Raw genomic sequence first — 21,629 nt, forward strand, 5'->3', positions numbered from 1 at the left:
CCCAAAAATGAAAATTCTCTCATTATTTTCTCACCCTCCTGGCATCCCAGATGTGAATTACTTTCTTTCTTCTGCAGATAACAAATTAAGATTTTTAGAAGAATATCTCAGCTCTGTAAGTCCCTACAATGCAAGTGAATGGTGACTAGAATTTTTTATTTCCACAAAGCACATAAAGGCATCTTAAAAGTAATCCATCCCACTCCAGTGGTTAAATCCATACCTTCAGAAGCGATATTGATCTGTTTCTCACCCACACCTATCATATTTAAGTAATTTTTATCATAAATTACTTAAAATTACTCCTCCCTGCCAGTAGGGGGAGATATGCATGAAGAATGTGAATCACCATAAACACAAGAAGAAGAATGAGAAAGAGAAAGTGGAAATTGACTGAGCAGGGAGGAGAATTAATAGTAAAAGAGGGCTTAAATATTTATCTGTTTCTCACCCACACCTATCATATCACTTCAGAAGACATTGATTTAACCACTGTAGTCGTCTGGAGTACTCTTATGTTGCCCTTATGTGGAATTTGGAGCTTTAAAATTTTGGCACCCATTGTGAGGATCTACAGAGCTGAAATATTCCTCTAAAAATCTTCGTTTGTGTACAGCAGATGAAAGAAAGTCATCCACATCTGGGATGGCATAAGGGTGAGTAAATGAAGAGAGAATTTTCATTTTTGGGTGAACTAACACTTTAATTTTTCAGTTAATAAATAAATAAAAAGGAGATTGATGGATAGACCGTCTGTCCATCCGTCCATCCATTCAAATTCAAACCCAACCCCACTCCTGGTGCCCAGCATAGCACAATGACTGCAAATTATTTCTCATCACTTTCCACCAAAGTAACCTACTTTACAAAGTTTTGTCTCTCTCTGAGCAAACAGTGTATGAGAGGAATAAGTGGTCATTTTATAGAGCATCTTTAGTTGTGCCCAAGAGGCTTTTCCGTCTTGGAAGAGGGAACATCCCATAGCGGAGTGGCCCACTCATCTGTCATCAAAGCTCCCCTAGACTCTGAATGATGCTAACACACTTTGACATCAACTGTACATTCTGATGACATTCCTTCTGAAATGTTTCATTTACAACATTAGAAAGCATTTGGCAGAAAACAAAATGACAACAACTGACAGTCTGGAGAATTTATGACATGCTAACCAATTGTCCTTGACATGTAAGCTATGCAGCATTGTTGTGTTCTGTTTATTTTCATATAGTCTAATAGAGCTACAGAATTTATAATCCCTCTGGTGTCAGGGTTGGCTCCAGGGGAAGACAGCTTTGCCTGATCTATTACATATGTCTTTCTGTTGTGAATTTACACATTTTCTGTGAGGCCAGGACTTTTACAAGATGCCACCTACTCAAGACACCTACTATGTCAAAATGTCACTGTAACACTGTCCCTTTTTGAAGTAGGAAGGAGGAAGCAGTAGCCGGATAACAGTCCTCGTAAGTTTTATTTAAACTTGCTTATCACTCAATATTAACACACAGTTTGCTTTTCAGCAGAGGTAAGCACACACTCAGGTCGGTCTTTTCCCTTTCTGGCTTCTCGTCTCCCATTTATCTCCCCAATGCTGCTCACTGAAACACAGAACAGCTGTTAGAGAAATTACGCACAGGTGCGAGTCCTTACCATTCTTTCCTCCCAGCCTCGCTCTCCATTCACAAACGGCGCTCGGCCATGCCCCCGCTTCCACAGTCACCTACTCAAGAAACTTAAGGAATTTGTAAAAGAGCAAGGGAATACATTACTTTTTTTCTAAAACAGTGGTTTTCAAACTGAGGTCCTGGGAATCCACACTGTCAGTTGTTGTGTCTTCTCACTCTAATGGTGAGTAGAAAAATAGATACACTGTCAAATGAATACAAAGGGGAAAAAAAATATTTTTGCTTTAGTGCAATGACAATGTAAAAGCCAAGTATTCAGTTTAGCAATACAGTATGTAGTCTTTATAATACCATTTGTCTCACACAGTATGAATGGGTCTTTATACATGAAAACATAAAGCTACCTTTATATTAGTGTTGGGTTCGAGTCCACCTTAGTTGAGTCCGAGTCAAGTCAGAGTCTTTAAACAATCGAGTCGAGTCCGAGTCCAAATGGGGCCGAGTCAGACTCGAGACCAAGTCCATAACAGGCCGTGTCGAGTCGAGTCGAGTCGAGTCTGAGTCTGAATTAATCTGTTCAAGAATCTGAATTAAAATTTTAACCGTAAACGCAACATCAGTATTTTAAGCTCATTTTAACCTTCACAACTAAGAAAACAATTTGTCAATATAAATGCAAAAAAAACAAATGATTAATATCCTGCTGAACAAATTTCAAAGTGGTTTCAGAATGAAAGCATATGCTTTAGGTGTATGAAGATAAAAATGTCCTTCAACACACTTCTTATTGCATTCTGTTGACATTTAAATTATTTGTTGCTTTTCCCCTCAAACATAGACTAAAGAAAGTGAAAGCTGCGTTAGTCATTACAACCAGAGTTATTAATATTTAGTTTTTATTTCTACTTCATTTTCAATTTGTCCATTCAATTTAATTTAGTTTTATCTGAAATTAGGGGTGAAACACATTAAATGTAATTAATTAAATACATTGAATATGTTTAAGACATTTAATAAATGGTCATATTAAAACATTTAATAATGCCCATAAATAAAAACAGAAAAGATCAGATACCATTAAAAAAATATTTATATACTACAGTACTACACTTCACACTTTTCAGTCCTCCTGCTGTGTCCAGGTGTAGCCTACTTCCCTAAAGTCAAGATCAAACTCACCTTGGGCTGATGTTTTGTTCTTTTCACATTATTTTAGTATGGATAATAGATGAATAGAGACTTCTCCCCTCACTTGTATTCTTCATTGTATTTTCTGACTTTTTTGCCATTGCAACACAAGTGCTAGCTTTACAGGTAACACACAGAGGTTTCACAAAAAATATGTGATAGACCATGATGGAAATTGTACTACAATGCAGTCCATTTCATCCGTCATATTAGTTCAAATTATCCTGATATGTAGTAAATTTGATTTTGTCTCGATATAGTCAACATTTTCAGTTATAAATGATTTTGCATAGTAAGTGTGAGTCTGATAAAACGAGTGCTCTATTTAATAATTTGCAGAGTTGGGGAACGTACTTTTTAAAGTGTACTTACGTTGTTGATATTTCTGGATGAGAGTGAAAGAGCACATCTGGCAATCTCTTTCCTGCACACACATACACCACGCGGACGCGGGCAACAGAGAGAGTTAAAAAAGTACTTTGAAAGAGTGCGCTTTGCTTCTCTCAGCCAGAATAATCACACGTAAGGACATATACAGGTGAGAACTGATGCGCAGTATCAAATACACAGAATGTATGATAGTACTAACTGTAGAGAGCACATCAATATGACGATAAAGCCAAATCCTGGACATTTAGAAGCAATTTTGAAATCCCGGCAAAATCAGGTCTGAAAAAGAGGACAAGTCTGGGAAAAAGTGAACGTACGGTCACCCTATGTTGCATTATTTTTTGTTTGTTTGTTTTTCATTGCATCACAGTGCCATGGATTCGGCCTGACTCAGAAAAAAATCAGAAATGCTCGAGTCCGAGTCAAGTCAGAGCAAAAATGCATCCGAGTCCGTGACAAGTCCAAGTCCATTAAAATTGGACTCATGACTTGGACTCGAGTCCAAACTCGAGTACCTCAACTCTACTTTATATTTTAGGAAGGGGGTCCAATTTGGAGTTCCTTGGAATCAAAACGTTTGAAACCCCCTGTTCTATATCAAACAGATGACGAAATTTGCAGGCTAGTGTGCAAGTCATAGATAGGAGTTTTTATAATTTATACACAGAGTTGCAGGCTTGTTTGCGTGAAAGCTTTTAGCATAAAGCATCATCTCTTTTAATTTTGATAAATGTGATAACCTCTCAGAAATCTCACCAAAGTCCAAATGAATGAAGTATGTTTTCATAAGGTCAGAAATTGGAGTTTGGTGTTACCCGTACTTCTCATAAACCTGAGTACATGATGACATTTTTCAATTAAAGATGAAAGTGGTAAATAATGCACAGGTCTCCTTCATAAAACATTGACTGTTCATCTGATGCAACGTTTTGATACTTAAGCATTTCTCTGATGAACTGTAGGTCTGAGCCTCTCGCATTACAATACATGATCTCACCTCATGTGGAGAGCATGTACAGTACATGCATTCTCAGGCCTGGAGCTAAAATGAATCATTAAAGGACTATTGAAAAACTAAACTGCTCCATACTGTGATCTCTGAGAAATGTACTATATGACCAAAAGTATGTGAAAGGGAGCAAAGCCTCATAGCCATATTCCAACATCTAGTGGAAAGCCTCCCCAAAAGAGTGTAAGCTGTTATAGCAGCAAAGGGAGGACCAACTCCCCATATGTGACTGTGGTGTTGAAAGTACTGTAAATGTTCAACAAACACATATGGGTGTGGTGTTCGGGTGTCCACATATTTTGGCCATGTAGTGAACTCAAACTGCCACAATTTACTATTCCCACCATTTGCTTCCTGTATCAATGACTTTTGCAGCATCTTTAAATAAATGGATTAATGTAATTTATTCAGATATGCATTTACAAAGGATTTATATTACAACACATGGAGCTCATTTGCTTGTGACTTTAAGAAGCTAACCAGCTCCAGATTCTCTCTCAAAAGAACACCTTGACCAAGTAAGACTGTTTTCAAAAGTATGTTGAGTCGACAGGGGTTGTTTTGAAAGACACCAGTAAAACAGGTGTTATGAATTTATCATCTGCACGTCAGCTTATAGCTTCTGCTTTGAGAATTTTTCTTTTGCCGAGGGCATTTGCGGGTTTGAGGAGAGCTGGCAGTGTCTTAAAAGACTGGCAACCCAGACAACCAGCCTGGAATGCAAACAAATGTTGACATTACTAAATTCCCTCCGCTGCTGGGAGTCTTTTCAGACCATGCACCTAGGGGGACATTTTATTGCTCAGTGGTTGCTCTTTCATAGCTCAGGAGACATAATTGAGTTCTTTGTCCTTATAAAAATTCCATAGGAATAAAACTAGACAGAAATGAGACTATTTTTGATATACAGTAAGAGTATAAAGGTATGTGTAAAATATATTTTATACATTTTATATTATTATTTATACAGAGGTGCAAAAACCATATATGCAAGGTATGCAATGCATAGGGGCGCCATGTAAAGGGGGGCGCCAGCAGCTCACTAAAGGTGGTGCAATCGGCCTCCTCCTCTGTGCTGCCACTGCTTCCTTGAAATCACAACAAAGGTTTGCAACGGGATTTTAATGATGGACTGAAAGGGCCATTTATGGACATTCCACGACCTATCCCTGAACCAGATTTTGGACAACTTGGATGTATCCTTGGTGTTATTGTCTTGCTGGAAAGTCCAGTGATCACCAAGCTTCAAATTACACACTGAAGGCATCACATTTTTCATGCCAAAATGGCCTGATACCATCCATGGTGTCAGTCACATAGTCAGGATAGCCGTTTCCTGCAGCTGCAAAACACCTCCATAACAGGACTGACCCACCTCCATGCTTGACTGTGGGGATGGTGTCATTCTTGTCATCACCTTGTCATCTTACTCCAGATGTACTGCTGACCCATGGGTCTAAAACTCATTTTCAGTTTAGTGTCATACGTCTATAAAACCTTCTTCCAGGACTCCACAGGTCTTTCCTAATTACTTCTTGAATATTCAGTCAACTGGAGTCAACATTTCCCTTGGTGAAGTTTTGCTTCCTTCCAAGAAGGTTGCTTTTGTACCATATTTAAAAAATGTATGAATGGTGCTGCCAACTTTGTCTATTGTAAATTGAAGTGCCTTGGAAATGTACTTTTAGCCATGACCTTTCTTGTGTAATGAAATAATCTCCTCTATTAGCTTTTGAGACAGCTTTTAATTGCATTTTTTGCATAGAAATAAATTTTTGCTTACAACGCTAAACTTACATTAAAACTTAAATAAGTGCCATTGCAGATTGATGACTTAATTTTGTTTTAAAACAATTACTTGTGTAGCCTTACATATTTAAGAAACAGCTACATGCAATAGGGGTTGAATAATTATGATATGGCTGTATTTTTAAAAATCCTGCTATTTAGAAATATTAGGTTATACTGTGTATTCACACTATGACTTTGAATGTGTCTGATATAGATGTAAAGTTTAAAAATTCTGGGTCATCAGAAAAGCTTACCGTTGTAAATCCTTACTGTCTTGGGGGGGGCGGGGGGGGGGGGGGTTGAATAATTTCGATTGCAACTGTATGTATAAATGTTTTCCATCTGAAAGGACTTAATATTAAATTAAACAAATGACAATAAAATGCAAAGTAATCTCTTCAGTAATCAAAATACTTTTTGAATGTAACTGTATTCTAAATACCATTGATTTAAATTGTAACTGTAGTGGAATACAGTTACTTATATTCTGTATTTTAAATACGTAATCCCGTTACATGTATTCCATTACTCACCAACCCTGTATGTATATATATATATATATATATATGTATGTGTGTGTGTGTGTGTGTGTGTGTGGGCAGGTTTAAGTGGTTTACGAGGACTTTTTTTAGGTTACAAACTGGTAATTACAAGGGTATTATGTTATAAATGTAGTTTATGAGGACATTTCTAGTGTCCCCATAATTTAAATCGCTTAAAAATCATACTATATGATGTTTTATTGAAAATGTAAAAATGCAGAATGTTTTTTGTTAGGGTTAGGTTTAGGGGTAGGGTTAGGGTTAGGGGATAGAATCTATAGTTTGTACAATATAAAAATCATTATGTCTATGGAGAGTCCTCATAGTGATAGCTGCACCAACATAGCTGTAACTGTAGCATAGCTCAGACAAGTTTCATAGTTTAATACTTTTTGATTCCAGACTTTGGTGTCTGAGCAAATCTAAGCACAGTTTGAAACATTGATGACATTTCTTCTAAAACTATTACTGGTCTGTTTCTCAGGAGAAAATCAGAGAAGACATAAGCTGAAGTCTCCATGTGTTCTCCATTTAATCTCTTTGCTGTCTAGGAGAAACAATTGAGATATTAAAGAGATCTCATTTGTGATGCTGCATTTTTTGTTGTTTAGTTAATGTTTATTGCATTGTTACCCTGATGATGTTTTGTGTTTTTGTGTGTGTGCACTGTCTATTAATAATTTAGCTTTAAATATGACTTAGTCATGTTGCATTCATATGAAATCACAGCCAATGAAATTGTGGTAATTAACGAAAAATTGTGTCAGCAATTACAGTACTTGCAAAGTACAACTATCAGTAATCAGAGGTCTCCAAGAATGTCACTTGATGGGGGGGTTTCTTGCTTAACACAGTTGCCATGCAATGCAGGTGTTTAAATTTCCTCCCACAAAGAAAATTACCTTGGGATCTGCCAGTGGACGAGAGCACTATAAATACAATCCAGGATTATCATCATTGGTTCACAGGGTTTTCAGAAGTGTGAGTCTTTGTCTAATCGGTGCGTGGGGAGGTTAGGCAAGCTGTAGACCCAGGTGCTTCTGTGTGCAGCATCTGCTTACATGGCATACATCCAGAGCTCTCCCTCTCTCTCTCTCACCACCCTCTCTTTTTCTGCCTCATCTTCTCTGATTCTCTTTTTCATTTTCTCGCTCATTCTGGTTGCCAGGCTCCTCCTCTGCAGATGTTACCCGCTATGTTTTTAGAACATTTTGCCCTACAAATTCAAAACACAGTAACAGGAAAATGGCTTCAAAGTTTTTTGACTGTCCGAAAAAATGTGGATTAGTTTCACTACAGTTTCTCTAAATCTGAGTGTGGTTGAGCCTCAAAACAGACTGATCACACTTTGAATTCAGTGACAGTAGGTTGAAAGTTCTGCTGCTAAAATCGGTCTGTGCTTACTGAAATTCAAATCACTGCCCCCCAGTGGCTGAAGCTGGAAGTGTCGTTTAACGGATGGACATGTGTGAGCTCCAGTTTTTACCAGTGGAGTAAACATTTTATTTTAGAGTGAAAACGGGACCAGAACCAATGCCAAGGTAATTTACGCAACATGATATCAGTACTGCTAGATGGAAAGGTGACCATAGTTGCCATAATGCAAAAATGTCTGATGGGGGATGGCTCTTGTCAGTAATTCAGCAATATGGGGTTGATTTCAGGGTTCATTAACTCTCAGAAGCAACATATCGATTTCCTGTGTGATCATGTTGGACAAAATGTGTAGTTACTGCATTAGGCTTTGCAGGGCAGCATTGACTACAGTCAGGCTGCCTGCATCAGTGGTCATGGCAGACACAATTTCTTTTAGCCAGTTCAGGCTCTACCCTCTTTAGCTCCTATGACCGCATGCACGCATGACATGCTGTAAGCTTGTGACAGCTGTAGTTGCAGAGGGCTAGACAGTGCCTGAATCTTGGCAGGCTGAGGCAAACAGGTGGGAAAGACTAGCCTTAGCAGACCCATCTGTGTCAGGGGTTGGCCAAGGGCACGCCTTAATATCACGTGCCAGGAATTTCCGGTATCAGTGTTCAAGCTATTTAATCTGTTTGTGACTAATACCTGGAAAGAGTAAACATGGACCTGTGAAATAGCGTTCAACAACCCCAGGCTATTTAAAAGCAAAACCTGTCGTTTTGGTTGCATATGGATCTATTTAATCAACATCATATGAGATGGATTATTAAAGTCTACAATAAAAGACTATAATTTTAAACCCATCTATATTAGTATGGATTTATATCTTCATAAAGAGATAACAATACAACAACAAGTCCTCCTACAGCTGAAATTTATTTCATTTTTCTAGGGCAAAGACAAGATTACAGCTTTTATCACATTTTATAGACATATACCAACACAATCCAAGTTCATATTAGAGCTTGAAAAGAAAGCTGTAAGAGGTTTAGGGACTTAATACCTTTTAGAAAGCTCCTCTAATGTTCTTGTAACCTATTTTACTACCTAAGAAGCTCCACTTTGATCTAGTGCTTTACACCAAATGGATTCAGAGATTCTTAATACCTGTTAATTTAGGCACGTAAACCACCAGTACTTACACTTCTGTTGACCCAGCCACCCCGAGTGTATTAAGCAATTAATTCCCTCGCTGTGTGCCAGACTTCACTGAGATTAAGCTGCATTATGATTTCACTGTGAAACCTTCAAACCTAAAGTTATCTGTCAAGAACTGTCAGAAACCACATTTCCCACAATAATTTTTTTATTACTGGCAGGGTCCGCCTGCATCCTGTCTCCAGCCTGGCCCAAAGGGCTGTGGGGTGCAGGGAAATAGCTTTAGACCCTCTCTCTCCCCTTAAACAGAGGCTGTGGGCACGGGCACTGTCAACTTCCATTACCTAATTGGAGTTGAGATGCAGCTGTCCTGTGTTTTTGCCTACATGGCATGCCTGGCTCTGGACTCTGCCTTTCTCTCCTCACAAAGATGCTGCATCTTGCAGTCTTTCAGGGCGTTCAACAATCTTTTTGCGATGACAGGGTGTCATGGTCCCTGACAACATACTTGTGGGCGACGGATATATTGGACAGATATGGAAGCAGAATTTAATAGATCTTATTCACAGTAGTGCCACCTTTGATTTTTGACATGAATGAAAACAAGGCTGTGAGGGATAGACACAGTCTCTTTAATGGCACGCACAGAACAAAGCTGTATTAAGCTCCTAGATCCCATCTGATTATCCACAGCTCATTTTGTCTGGAGTTTGTTGTCTACTGAATGTTCTAGGAAAGATATTTTGTCAATGTTTTGTCAGAGGAACGATCCAAAAACACTTTAAACTGCAGAATAGCCCATTGAAAAGACTTACCGTCTATCCCTCACAGCCTCATTGTCATTCTCGTCAAAATTCAAAAATGGTGCTGCTGTGAATAAGGTCAGTGTAAACAGTGGAGCTGCATGAAGCTCTGTTTCATGCAATGAGGATGTGAAATGTTTATGCCAGCAAAGAGTTAAGATGTGCTTTATCATGCACCAGTCATTCCAGATATGTGGATGAAAATAACATCCAACCCCCAAAATTGTCACAATCCAATCAACCACATGTTGCGCCATTGGTCCATAATATAAACCGCATACTGTAATACTTGGAATTTGAATTATGGTAAACCTGTATTCAATCAGCCAGTTTCACAACTACAATTTGACTGTTTACCCAGTGCCATGAACCAGCAACATGTGTTTACATACTGTGTACAGAATTATGAACTTTATTTAGATTCACCAATGTCCGGCAATCCATTTGAGCTGAAACATGCCTCAGACATTGATACATTTCCCTTTGTTTTCTCTGTTTTGATCATTCTGTGAATAGGGGCCGATGTTCTTCTGTATATCAAATTGTTGTCTTGGTAGCAGTGAAGCTGGGGTTCAGTAGTGAAAAAGGCTGGATTCTGGATTCATATGAAATGAACTAAGCATCTTTAGAGCCGAGAGTTACTAATGTAATTAGCAGACTTCCTGTCTAAAGTAGTAACCATGGGTGTTGCCTAAACGTGGCATGTAAAAGCCCCAGTTGTGTAATAAAAAAAAAAAAAAGACTTTTATGAATGATTCGGCCCCATTGTGTGTCAGTAACACAATAGCAACACTTTATCTCAGACTTGTTGTACTTTGATTAATTATAAAATGCATTTAAAAATGTTCTGAACCTGGGGCCTGGGTAGCTCAGTGGTAAAAGACGCTGGCTACCACCCCTGGAGTTTGCTAGTTCGCTAGTTTGAATCCCAGGGCATGCTGAGTGACTCCAGCCAGGTCTCCTAAGCAACCAAATTGGCCCGGTTGCTATAATGTGGTTCGTTCTCGGTGGGGCACGTGGTGAGTTGAGCACAGATGCCGCGGTGGATGGCATGAAGCCTCCACACGCGCTATGTCTCCGTGGCAACACGCTCAACAAGCCACGTGATAAGATGCGTGGGTTGATGGTCTCAGACATGGAGGCAACTGGGATTCATCCTCTGCCACCCGGATTGAAGCGAATCACTACACAACCACGAGGACTTAAAAGTGCACTGGGAATTGGGCATTCCAAATTGGGTGAAAAAAAAATAAAAACATTTTTTTTTAAAAATTGTTCTGAACCACTGAAACTTTTTTATATTTTATTATTGTTTCAGGCAGCTTTCCAAAAGTTTCCAAGGCATGAAGAGGGGGGAGTGTCACTGCATGCAGCCCACAGATGCAATAGACTTTTCAAAGAGATTTTATAATGTTCTTTTAAAACAGAACAGAAGCCTTTTACTTACAATTAAAAGATGACAGGCCATTTCAGCTGCAAGAAGACTGGATCAGTTCACTTTTGGCTAAAATCATTGTTTGTTGGCAGCCTGACAAGATGTGCCATGTCATCTTGCAGACTGACTTTGACTCATCAAATGAGTTGAACAAAAAATCCCAAACTGTTTTCCCCAATTTCACAAAAACAGCAAACAATGTTTCTATGATACTAAATATAACACATTAAAATATGTTTTGTGAAATAATAATAAAAAAATAAAAATAATCTAAAACAGTTATTTTTTTAAAAAGAAATCCAAAAGAGTTGTATCAACACCTGGTAGAAGATAGCAACTTTGGATCACATATTAACATTGCCTTCATTTCAAGGTATAAGACCTTCATTTAGAGATACTTTCATAAGGTTTATGGGCATAAACATAGTTCCTGAACACACTGTGAGGAAATATGTTGTTATAGTATACAAAAGGAAAAGCAATTATGCCAAGAGGGAAGTGCCTAATATTGTGTTACTTGAGTTGACAACAGGAAGTGTGTTTAACACAGGAAGTCAAAAGAAATCTGCATGACTGACCTCAGCCGGACTACAGGTTAAAAGGTACAGGGGGGAAAGACTTAGAGCTAAATGAACTGCACAGTTAATTACAGGCAGGCATGTTTGCACAGGACATTAATTACCTTTGCATTTACAACATGCTTTTTATTCATCAACCAAGTGAAATAATTCTATGAAAAAATTCCTTTGAAATTCAGCAGCCCGTTATTAACCTGTTCTTACATGTGTGAAAGAAAACATATATTCTTTGTGTTTATTCTGATGCATCAGTGTATGTTGTTATATTTAATTTATACATTAATCTTTAGATAACTGGCCAGTGTTTTATCAGATATGATTGGTAGTGAGCCTGTCAGGTGCCTGAGGTTTTCCCTCCAAACCATGTGTAATAAATGCCCTCAAGAAAATCAAGTTTAATGAAGTTTCAGATTTAATGTTACTGAGGTTTTTAAAAAATGTTCATTAAAAAGTACAATTTAAAAACCTTCGAAAAACACAATAAATGTCCTTCGATTAATCAAATTTCTTCTTTCAGTCTGACAAGAAGGTAAACAGAGCTTTGGCCTTATATATAAATGAGTTTTATTAAATATTATTACATTTACGTTCCGTTTCAGTGAGCTTATGTACCATATTGCGTTGCCATGTACACCTTCACACATAAACCCAGGGGCGGACTGGCCATGGGGAGAACTGGGACTTTTCCCTGTGGGCCGGCCATGAAACCTTATGACTGTTTTTCTTCTGTAGAACACAAAATGAGATGTTGAGCAGAATGTCAGCCTCAGTCACCTTTTACTTTCTTTGCATTTTTCTTTTTCTCTCCAGACAATGAATGTGAATGGTGACTGAGACTGTCAGTCCCTAACGTTCTGCCATAAATCTCCTTTTGAGTTCCATTTCATACTATACTGAACACCATGATGATCTGATTTATTTATTTGATCTGTATAATTGATCCCTGCATACTTCTTTAAAAAAAAAAAAACATTTGCATATTTAGTATAGATTCAACAAGGAATAGTAAATAGACAATATGTATTTAAACATGGATGTACTGTATCATTTAAATGATGTGCATGTGTGCTTTTTTAGCTTGTGGTTGTCTTCTATATGCCTGTGGTTGTCTTTTTTGTGTGTGTCTTTTTTATTATATATATATATATATATATATATATATATATATATATATATATATATATATATATATATATATATATATATATATATATATATATTTTTTTTTTTTTTTTTTTTTTTTTTCAAACTAGAGTGACAGTGGATGTGAGTGGCCTTAACTGGTGTGCCCTTCATATAAAAGATAGAACATCCAAGATATAAATACACTGACTCGATATCTTCAGATCCACACCAATCACCTCTCGAGCACATCAGCGCCATACTGAACGACACTAAATCAGGGAGCACTGATAATGGACTTCTCTTTTAGTCTGCGCCCAAGTGCTGGGAGTGGCTTAGTAGCAAAGCAGAAACACTCTTGCTTTGAATGACCTTGTCGATAATGTCTGGTATAGGAAAAATACGATGTGCCCTGAGCCTTCTGGATTTGCTTGTCTCCTGTTGTTAGACACTGAAATTGTCTTTGTACTAAAAAAGTCCCACATACATTCTCTATCTGACCTTGCCATCAGAAAAATTCACATAAATAGGGTGTGATAGCATCTACTATTACCTCTAAATCTGGGGTATTTATGCAGACTAAAATACTGAAATTGTTGTTGAAGTTTCCCTGTGCTTCTCAAAGTCCAATAGCACATGCCTCATTTCTAGTTTAAAAATACAAACAGTAGGAAAAATACTGAACCGGGCTGGTTAGCTCTATTATGGCTCAGGATGATTACAACTTGATCATTAGCTTTAATTGAATAGAAACTCAAATCACATTTATTTTCACATCACATACATTACATTGCAACATACAGGTGTAATAGTGAGTGAAACTTTTATGTGCTTGCTCTACAATTTGCAGTATGAGTAATGTGCATATACTGATATTATATATAAGTATATATAGTATATGGTAACACTTTACAATAAGGTTCCATTTGTTAACATTAGTTAATGTATTAGGTATCATGAACATACATTTGATTTTAAAATATATATTTATCCATTAATATGTTTTTCATACATTGATATATATATATATATATATATATATATATATATATATATATATATATATATATATATATATATTATAGCCAATGTATACATGTATATAAAATAAAGTAAAAAAATAAAGTTTTATATATAAATAGTTGTTTAAAAATAGAAATGTAATATAGATAGACATAACGATTTGTAAATGAAATACAGTATACAGTTTACGAATGTATAGCAGCATTGAAAATGGAAGTGCCTAAGTAATTTTAATATGCAATGTAATTACAATAGTGGGTCACATTTGAAATTATAAGCAGCTCTGATTCTCATAAATAATTTATACATAACTTATAAATAGACAATGTTCCAATGTTTACTAATGTAGTTTTGATAAAATTATGGTGTAATAGTTAGTGAAACTCCTATGTGCTCGCTCCACAACTTGCCATACAAGTAGCCTATATATACAGTATATAGGATACAGCGGGGCTAAAGGCACACCTTAAGTAAAATTAGCTTATTTTCTGGTCACAGTGTGTCTCAAGATTCAAAAAATATGTTTTATTTTTACTGAGTATTGATGGAGCAACATAATTTGTGTTAAAAGAAATAACAACAGAAGGTTGTTTTGAATAGTTATTTTAATTTATTTTTTTATTTTTTTTAAGGTTGCGAGGAAGGCTCCCTCACTTGGGGTTAAAGTCCCCTGTGGTGGTTATATTGATTTAGTGTACATACCAGGGCAATAGCTATAGGGCACAATTTGTCAACTTATGTAACTACTTTTGAGACAGCAAGATGCTTTTTTGGGTAACAAATTAAGATAACACTTATTCAAAATAACCACTTCAGAAAAGGATGAATGATTTCTTGTTTATTTCGATCACATTTGACATTTCATCACATCTCAAGTATTCTATGAACAAATTAATCTCCATTGTGACTGGATCAGTCAATGTGAGCACACTTTTTTCATAACAAATATATAACAAATATTGTCACCTTGAACAAAATTGAAAATTTCAAATAAGTATTTTGTTTCAAATTAAATGTGATAATTTCCAGGATATTCATTAGCTAAATAAATTTACAAATTAAAAAAAATAAATAATAATAATTAAATATTAGATCAACTGCCTCAAAATCAACCTTTAGACATTACATGCAATGATCTCATTGAAGAAGAAAAATGTGCAGTTCATGGTGTCAAACAGGTGTTTAGGAAAGTCCTGTGGTAGTGTTTGATGCAATTTAGTGTTTTGTGCGAAAATAAAATTAAAGGAGCCTTTTACCCCGTGGAGTCTTCAGCCCCTATACTGTATATATACAATAAAGTCCAAAAATAAAATTAAATAGACAATCATCTGTTTAAAAATAGAAATGAATTACACAACCCCCCCCCCCCCCCCTTACATTTTTCTCCTGACCATAGATGGTACTAAATCTCATCTCAGCACCTTTATTGAATGTCTGTGCTCCTCTTAATCTTGATTTCATCTGAATATCAACATTTGTGAGATTTATTCCATCCAAACAGTTTTGAGGTTAAATTATCCAATGTTTTGTCATTGGAAAATAGTGATCTATATTAATTTGGATATTAAAAGCATGTCTGTTTGTTAATGGGGGATCTGTGGACACAGTAAAGTATTTAGATTTTTGGAGTAATATATATATATATATATATATATATATATATATATATATATATATATATATATATATATATATATATATATATATATGTTTTTTATTTTTTAGTAAATTAGCAAATGTTTCTATTTATTTCCCTTGATAATATTTTGGATGATGCATCATCATCATGTACATGCTAAACGTTTATCAATATATGTTACAATTTAAAAGTAAAGACACATTTGTTCTTACCCCATCTTCCCCTACTATTTGTATATGAAATACAGTATACAAATGATGAATGTAGCAGCACTGAGTAATGAAGTATACTGTAATTTGCACTGTAATTACGAGAGTGGGTCAAATTTGAAATGTATAAAATGATAAAAACTGGATCAACTTTCCTGGCATGACGGTAAAAAAAAAAAAAAAAAAAGTTAAAGAGTAGAGGAGTATCTAAATATTCATAAAGTTGATGCTCTTTGTAGTCATGGTAACTCAACACAATAGCGCACGATGTGCCTCTCTCACTTCGGTCGGTGAACACTCTCCATCCTCTCCTAAAGCAGACCTAAAGCCCTTTACTTTGCGCATGTACAGCCAAACTGAACATTTCATCGACTCCAAGATGGCGTTAACACCACTGGCTTGCGTTCTGCTCATCCTTTCCATGCAATGTGAGTACACATCCCCAGCCTTTTATACTCTCTTTGTAGAAGAGGTAAAAGTTACAAATTGCGAATATTCATTTATCGAAGTTCTTGAAATGTCAGCGATGGTCCGGTTTCAGAGAAGTGATTGTCTCTGTCAGCCTACTAAACTGTTGAGCTAAACCGTTAGCTCTTTTCCCAGAGATGTTTAAGAAGTGAGATGAAAGTATAATGTTGGGTTAGCGCGCGGCTGTGTTGTGTTTGGAGGCGAGCGCTTGAGATTGTTTTTCTCATCGCTGGCTCGAGACTCGCATCCCGCTCCGTGTTTGTCCAACTAGCCAGAAATAAATCCGCATGGCTCTGTTTTTCTCGTTCTACAGGTTATCAGTCATCTGTGTGCAGTTGTTTATGGGTATTTAACGTTCGCGTTTATAAAACTTAAGTAAAAAGTTGGTTTCGTACGATGTTTTTATTGTAGGGTTTGAATTGTTCAGTCCTTTGTCCCGCTTAAAAAGTTTTTGAAATGATATAAGCAGACAAATGAGGAGTCCGAAAAATACAAGATGTATTTTTAATTTGGCTTGGTTCAAGTGGTCACGTTTTTGGTTAGTTTCAGGGCGTTTTACGTTAAAAAAGCAGGTCGAGTTATACCGGGCATTTTTATTGCGAGATAACGGTTTTATGTGCTCACGAGGGCGGGTCAGGCAGCGCGCGACACACGGACGCCAGGAATCGGCGCAGGCTTAAATTTCAACATCTACAATATTTTGTCTTTAACATTTTGTCTTCATACGAGAGTTCTACGAAGTAAATAAAAACGATCTGTAGCCATTGGCATATTTTTGTCCTGGATCTTTCGAACAGTCGGTAGTAATTTAATCAAAGGCACCAGTCTAGACCAAGGTTATTATAGTTTTGCATTTTCAAATCAGTTTTGCTATAAATTTTAGTTTAGTTTTAGTTAGTTTCATTAGTGATTTTGTTAGTTTTAGTTTAGTTTTTATTTGGTAAACACATTTTTATTTTTCGTTTTTATATATTTTAGTTTTAATAATTATAGTTTTGAGAGTTAACAGAGCACTTCCAGAGTGTAGACCAATGCAAGACATTTGATTTTAAGCTTGGCAAACTTGCACAATACACTTAAAGCAAAACAGTTTAATTAGACTCAGCATACTTGTGCATAATAACAATAACACAGTGGTTTGAGATTCAGCAAAGTGAGAAAGAACCAAACAAAAGCAAATCAAATGTATAAAGTTAAACGTATGAAAAGTTCAAATGAACTCAAATGCATGTTAAACTGTTGATGCGCCATCACTTTGTTTATATATGTTTACATTTACTGCATACGATATGATACGTGTCTCATATAATCTTGAAATCCATGGTCGTCTCTTAAATATAGTATGTTATCCATTCAACCACAAAGCCAGAAGCCGCTGCAGCACAGAAATGATCCAAATATGGACATGAAGAAAAAAGTGTATCACATCGGAGACCACATGAACAGACTTCCTCATTCGGATCTATATGTATAAACTCTGTGTAAAGTGAAAAAATAATGTTTAGTCTTAAGAAAGATGTCATGAATATAAAGATGACTACGAAAATGTATGGTTTGCCAATATTTTCCTAGCGATCGCTGGTATTTGTATAGGTTTATTGAACAGTTCTTGATCTGGCACTGGACTCTAGAAATATGATGCTTTCTGCTTCATTCTATGAATGGAATCCCCGTGAAATCAGTAAAAAAATAAAAGCTGTTATAACAACTCGATGATGATTGAAAGTAAGATATTTGCATTAGATTATGTGTAATTTGTAATGTTTACATGGGCTAATGTTAACGCTAACACACTAGTGCCTTTGCCACAGTGGGACCTGAAAATATTTATAGATGAAATCACTCCGCAGGAAACTGCGCTTCCGGGTTCTTTCGAGCAGCAGATTTCAATGCTGGAAATAGGCAGCGCTGCAGTTTCAGTAATCTTTTAAGCTTTATAGGGCGTAATAATGTCTGTTAATGTTAAAAAAAAGTTATTAAAAGGAATATCTATGGTTTACAGTGAAGAAATTATGTGGGTTTGTGTTCTTTTCTGAAATGTCAGCAAAATAAGTTTAAACTTGGTTCAATGAGTCTGTATGATTATGTCGGACATGTAACAGGTTGAAGAATACACATCCTCACGTTTAACACACTTCTAAAGCCTAAGAAATTGTTTACTTAGAAATGAAAACTACCATCAGACATACAATATGTGTCTTAACTGCTTAAATTATTAACCCACATACAATAAATAATAATATTTAAATTCAATATGATCCTATTCCATATCAAAACTTAATAACAGCCATTTCGATAGAACAATATTATTTACTGCATTCAAAATAAATGCAAATATATCATTTAATTCACTTACCCTTTCAAAAACAGTAGTCCGTGTGCTGCGGTGGTGGAGACAGGTCCCGTTTCTCTTGTTACATCTGGTCATGTAAGATCAGTTAGATTTCAGTTAGTTTTTTAATAACTGCTGTTAGTTTCCTTTAGTTTTAGTTTTTCATTTATTTTGAAATATTTATTTTATTTCAGTTTACGAAATTGTTTTTTAATCAATAATTTTCGTTTCAGTTTTAGTTTAGGAAAATAACCTTGGTCTGGACCAATAGTCTAATTAAATTCAGGCAGACAAACTGGACTGATTTGTTTGTTGTATAAGTTTAACTTTCTGTTCGTATTGTGGATGGAAAATAACAAGAAAGGTGTTATACATAGCCTATTCTGTCAATTTAAAATTGGCATAGTTTGAGGCCAACTCTTGAAATTATTCAAGTTTTGCTTTTTCTTTTACACTGTATCTGTTTTGCATTTGTTTTAATTAAACAAATTGCACTTAGTGGGCTTTTCTGACATATTTAAAGGTTGACTCTAGTTGTAAGAAGTCACGTATACTCTAGTAAAAATGGCCCATTGCTCATCTGATTATTCAAGTGTGCAGATTGGCTTGATTACAGATAGAGAAGGCATTGAAAGCTGGTAGTTAATCTTTGTGTTTGTCAAATGTATGACTTTTTTGTTCTGTCATTTCTTTTAAATATATTTATTCATTTACATTTTTGGAAAGGAACATTTGTGTTTGTATACAGTAAATTGGGTTGCTTTGGTAAATTCTAAAGTTGCTAATATAAATCAAATAAATACAGTTTACATTACAGTTACACATATTGTACACAAAAATAATGAATTACAATAGAAATAATATTAACAATGTGTTTTAACAAGGAGCTCCATTAAATAAATTCTTATTAACATGTTCATTATTATTAATCAGGTTAATATAATAATGTAATTGTATTGTTTAACATAAATACAATTTTAAAGTGTGAACATTATATATATATATATATACATACAGTGTATATCAATTTCACCCCAACAGACCCCTTCAATTGAATTTTTAAGGTAATGTAGGTTAACTCAATTTGTTAACATAAAGTCAGTCCACAGTCTACAGTTTAAGTCTCATCAGAAGTGTGTGCCAAAAACAGTTTCTCAGTGGTTGTTATGCATTATATGTTTAAAAGAACTGTCTAGTCTCTGGGGAGTGTGATTGTACAGTGGAAACTCTCTGGTGTCTTTTGGTGCCAAGATATTCTTTACTGGATAGGATAGATTCAGCATAGTAAAAAGGCTGTGATCACACCCCATATTTTAGATGAAATTGTTGGACAAGTGGTAGCTTCCATTTGTGCCCATTGCTTTGATGCAACAGCACTGAATACTTAAGCTTATTGCTTTGAAAAATTGTGACCTTATGGAAAATAAAGCTATTATTGTAGATAGTGTCAATAATGAGATAATGTTCACCATTATATTCAGGGTTCCCACTGCCATGGAAAATCAGGAAATATCAGTGAATTTTTCAATTGTGAAAGGCCTGGAAAAGTCATGGAAATTAATAAAATCATAAAAAGTCATGGAAATTTCTTTAGTGAACTTTTTATTTATTTGTGCTCATCTCTGAAACATTTCATCAGCTTGAAATTGCTCTTAGTGAGTGCAATCTCTAAAATGATTTTTAAAATCTGTATCCTTCTCAAATGACTGGAAAAGTAAAGGAAAATAATCGAATTAACTCTTCATATTGCCTATGAAATGTCTGACAATTGTCTATTGACTTTCGATGTGATTAAACAACAATTAGGAATTAGCGAAAGTGATAGTTTGACCCTGGAAGGCTGTGCTTTCTGATATGCTTTCTCTCCCACCCCCACAATGCTTCAGAGCAAGTAATTTTCTGGGGCTTCATGAAAAGCATGCAGGACCTTCTGGGCAAGTCCATCAGTTACAGGCTGACATTTTTGATATGTTCAGTGATAGTGACAGAGAGAAATATACATGGAAAAGATAGCTGTCCTCTTCATCTCCAGGGCTGTTTTGGGCAAAGACGTGTTGCCCTTCCTCCACACAATGTTACTGCATGAGCCTATTTCTGCTGGAGGATCATTTTAGCTGCAGGCATTACACCATAACAAATCTTGTATACAATATCTTGTATTCAGAGGAAAGGCAGTCCATCGTCACTGTATAGTGATGGGAAAAATTCCAGACGGGAGGTCCCAGTGTAATCCACTTGGGTACCACAATGGGCAGGCTGCGTAATGAAACACGCTGAGTCTTTGAGCAACGGGAGAACAGCACATGTCCGGCCGCCCAGCCAGAGTAACCCAGAGTAACATGCAGAAACAGCTGAGTGGCTGTGAGTGTAAGTGTATGGAAGACCCCCTCTCACATGGAGTTGAAATATGTCCCACTCTGCCCAACACAGACACTCAGCATTGAGGACAAATGTGGAATGCTCGCCCACAGTAGCTCTCAGAAGCTTTATTTACATCTTGTGTTTTACATGCATAATCATGGAGACACAGGGGTGAAGAAGAGTACAAAGGTGTCAGTTTTGAGTGAGAAACATTTGATATTTTCAACAATAAAAAGCTAAGCATCTTGAGTGAAAGCACTACGAAGAAACTGAAGTTCGCAAGATTTCCTATGAAATGGAAATCACTGGCAGCTTTCTGAAAGAAACATAAAAGGTGTTTTTATTCCCTTGCTTATGTTATTCTGTTTTCATTCATTTTTATCTTTTGTTAAGCAGTGACAGATGTGGAGGGGAAAGTTTAGAACTAACACATTCACAGTTCAGGAATGACAAGCATGTGCATTCTTTAAGTGTCAATAAGATTTCTGTGTGTAAAATGGGCATTGATCAAAATAGTGCCAGACTGCTGGTGCCTGTGCAAAAGAGCAGGATTAGGGCAGGCCCCACTTTATTTCATGGAAGGTGATTAAATACTGT

General features: G+C 36.1%; 1 protein-coding gene across 1 annotated transcript in view; it reads left to right on the forward strand.

Moving 5' to 3' along the window:
- Nucleotides 1-16,097: 16,097 nt before the first annotated feature.
- Nucleotides 16,098-21,629, forward strand: part of LOC127431151 (junctional adhesion molecule 3B-like) — a 49,524-nt gene continuing 43,992 nt past the window's right edge. Inside the window, exon 1 of the mRNA XM_051681432.1 lies at nt 16,098-16,299. Coding sequence (XP_051537392.1) covers nt 16,098-16,299 — 202 coding nt within the window. The remainder of the gene's footprint in view (nt 16,300-21,629) is intronic.

The sequence above is a fragment of the Myxocyprinus asiaticus genome, chromosome 40 (genome assembly GCF_019703515.2).
Source record: "Myxocyprinus asiaticus isolate MX2 ecotype Aquarium Trade chromosome 40, UBuf_Myxa_2, whole genome shotgun sequence".
In the NCBI taxonomy this organism is placed as follows: Eukaryota; Metazoa; Chordata; class Actinopteri; order Cypriniformes; family Catostomidae; genus Myxocyprinus; species Myxocyprinus asiaticus.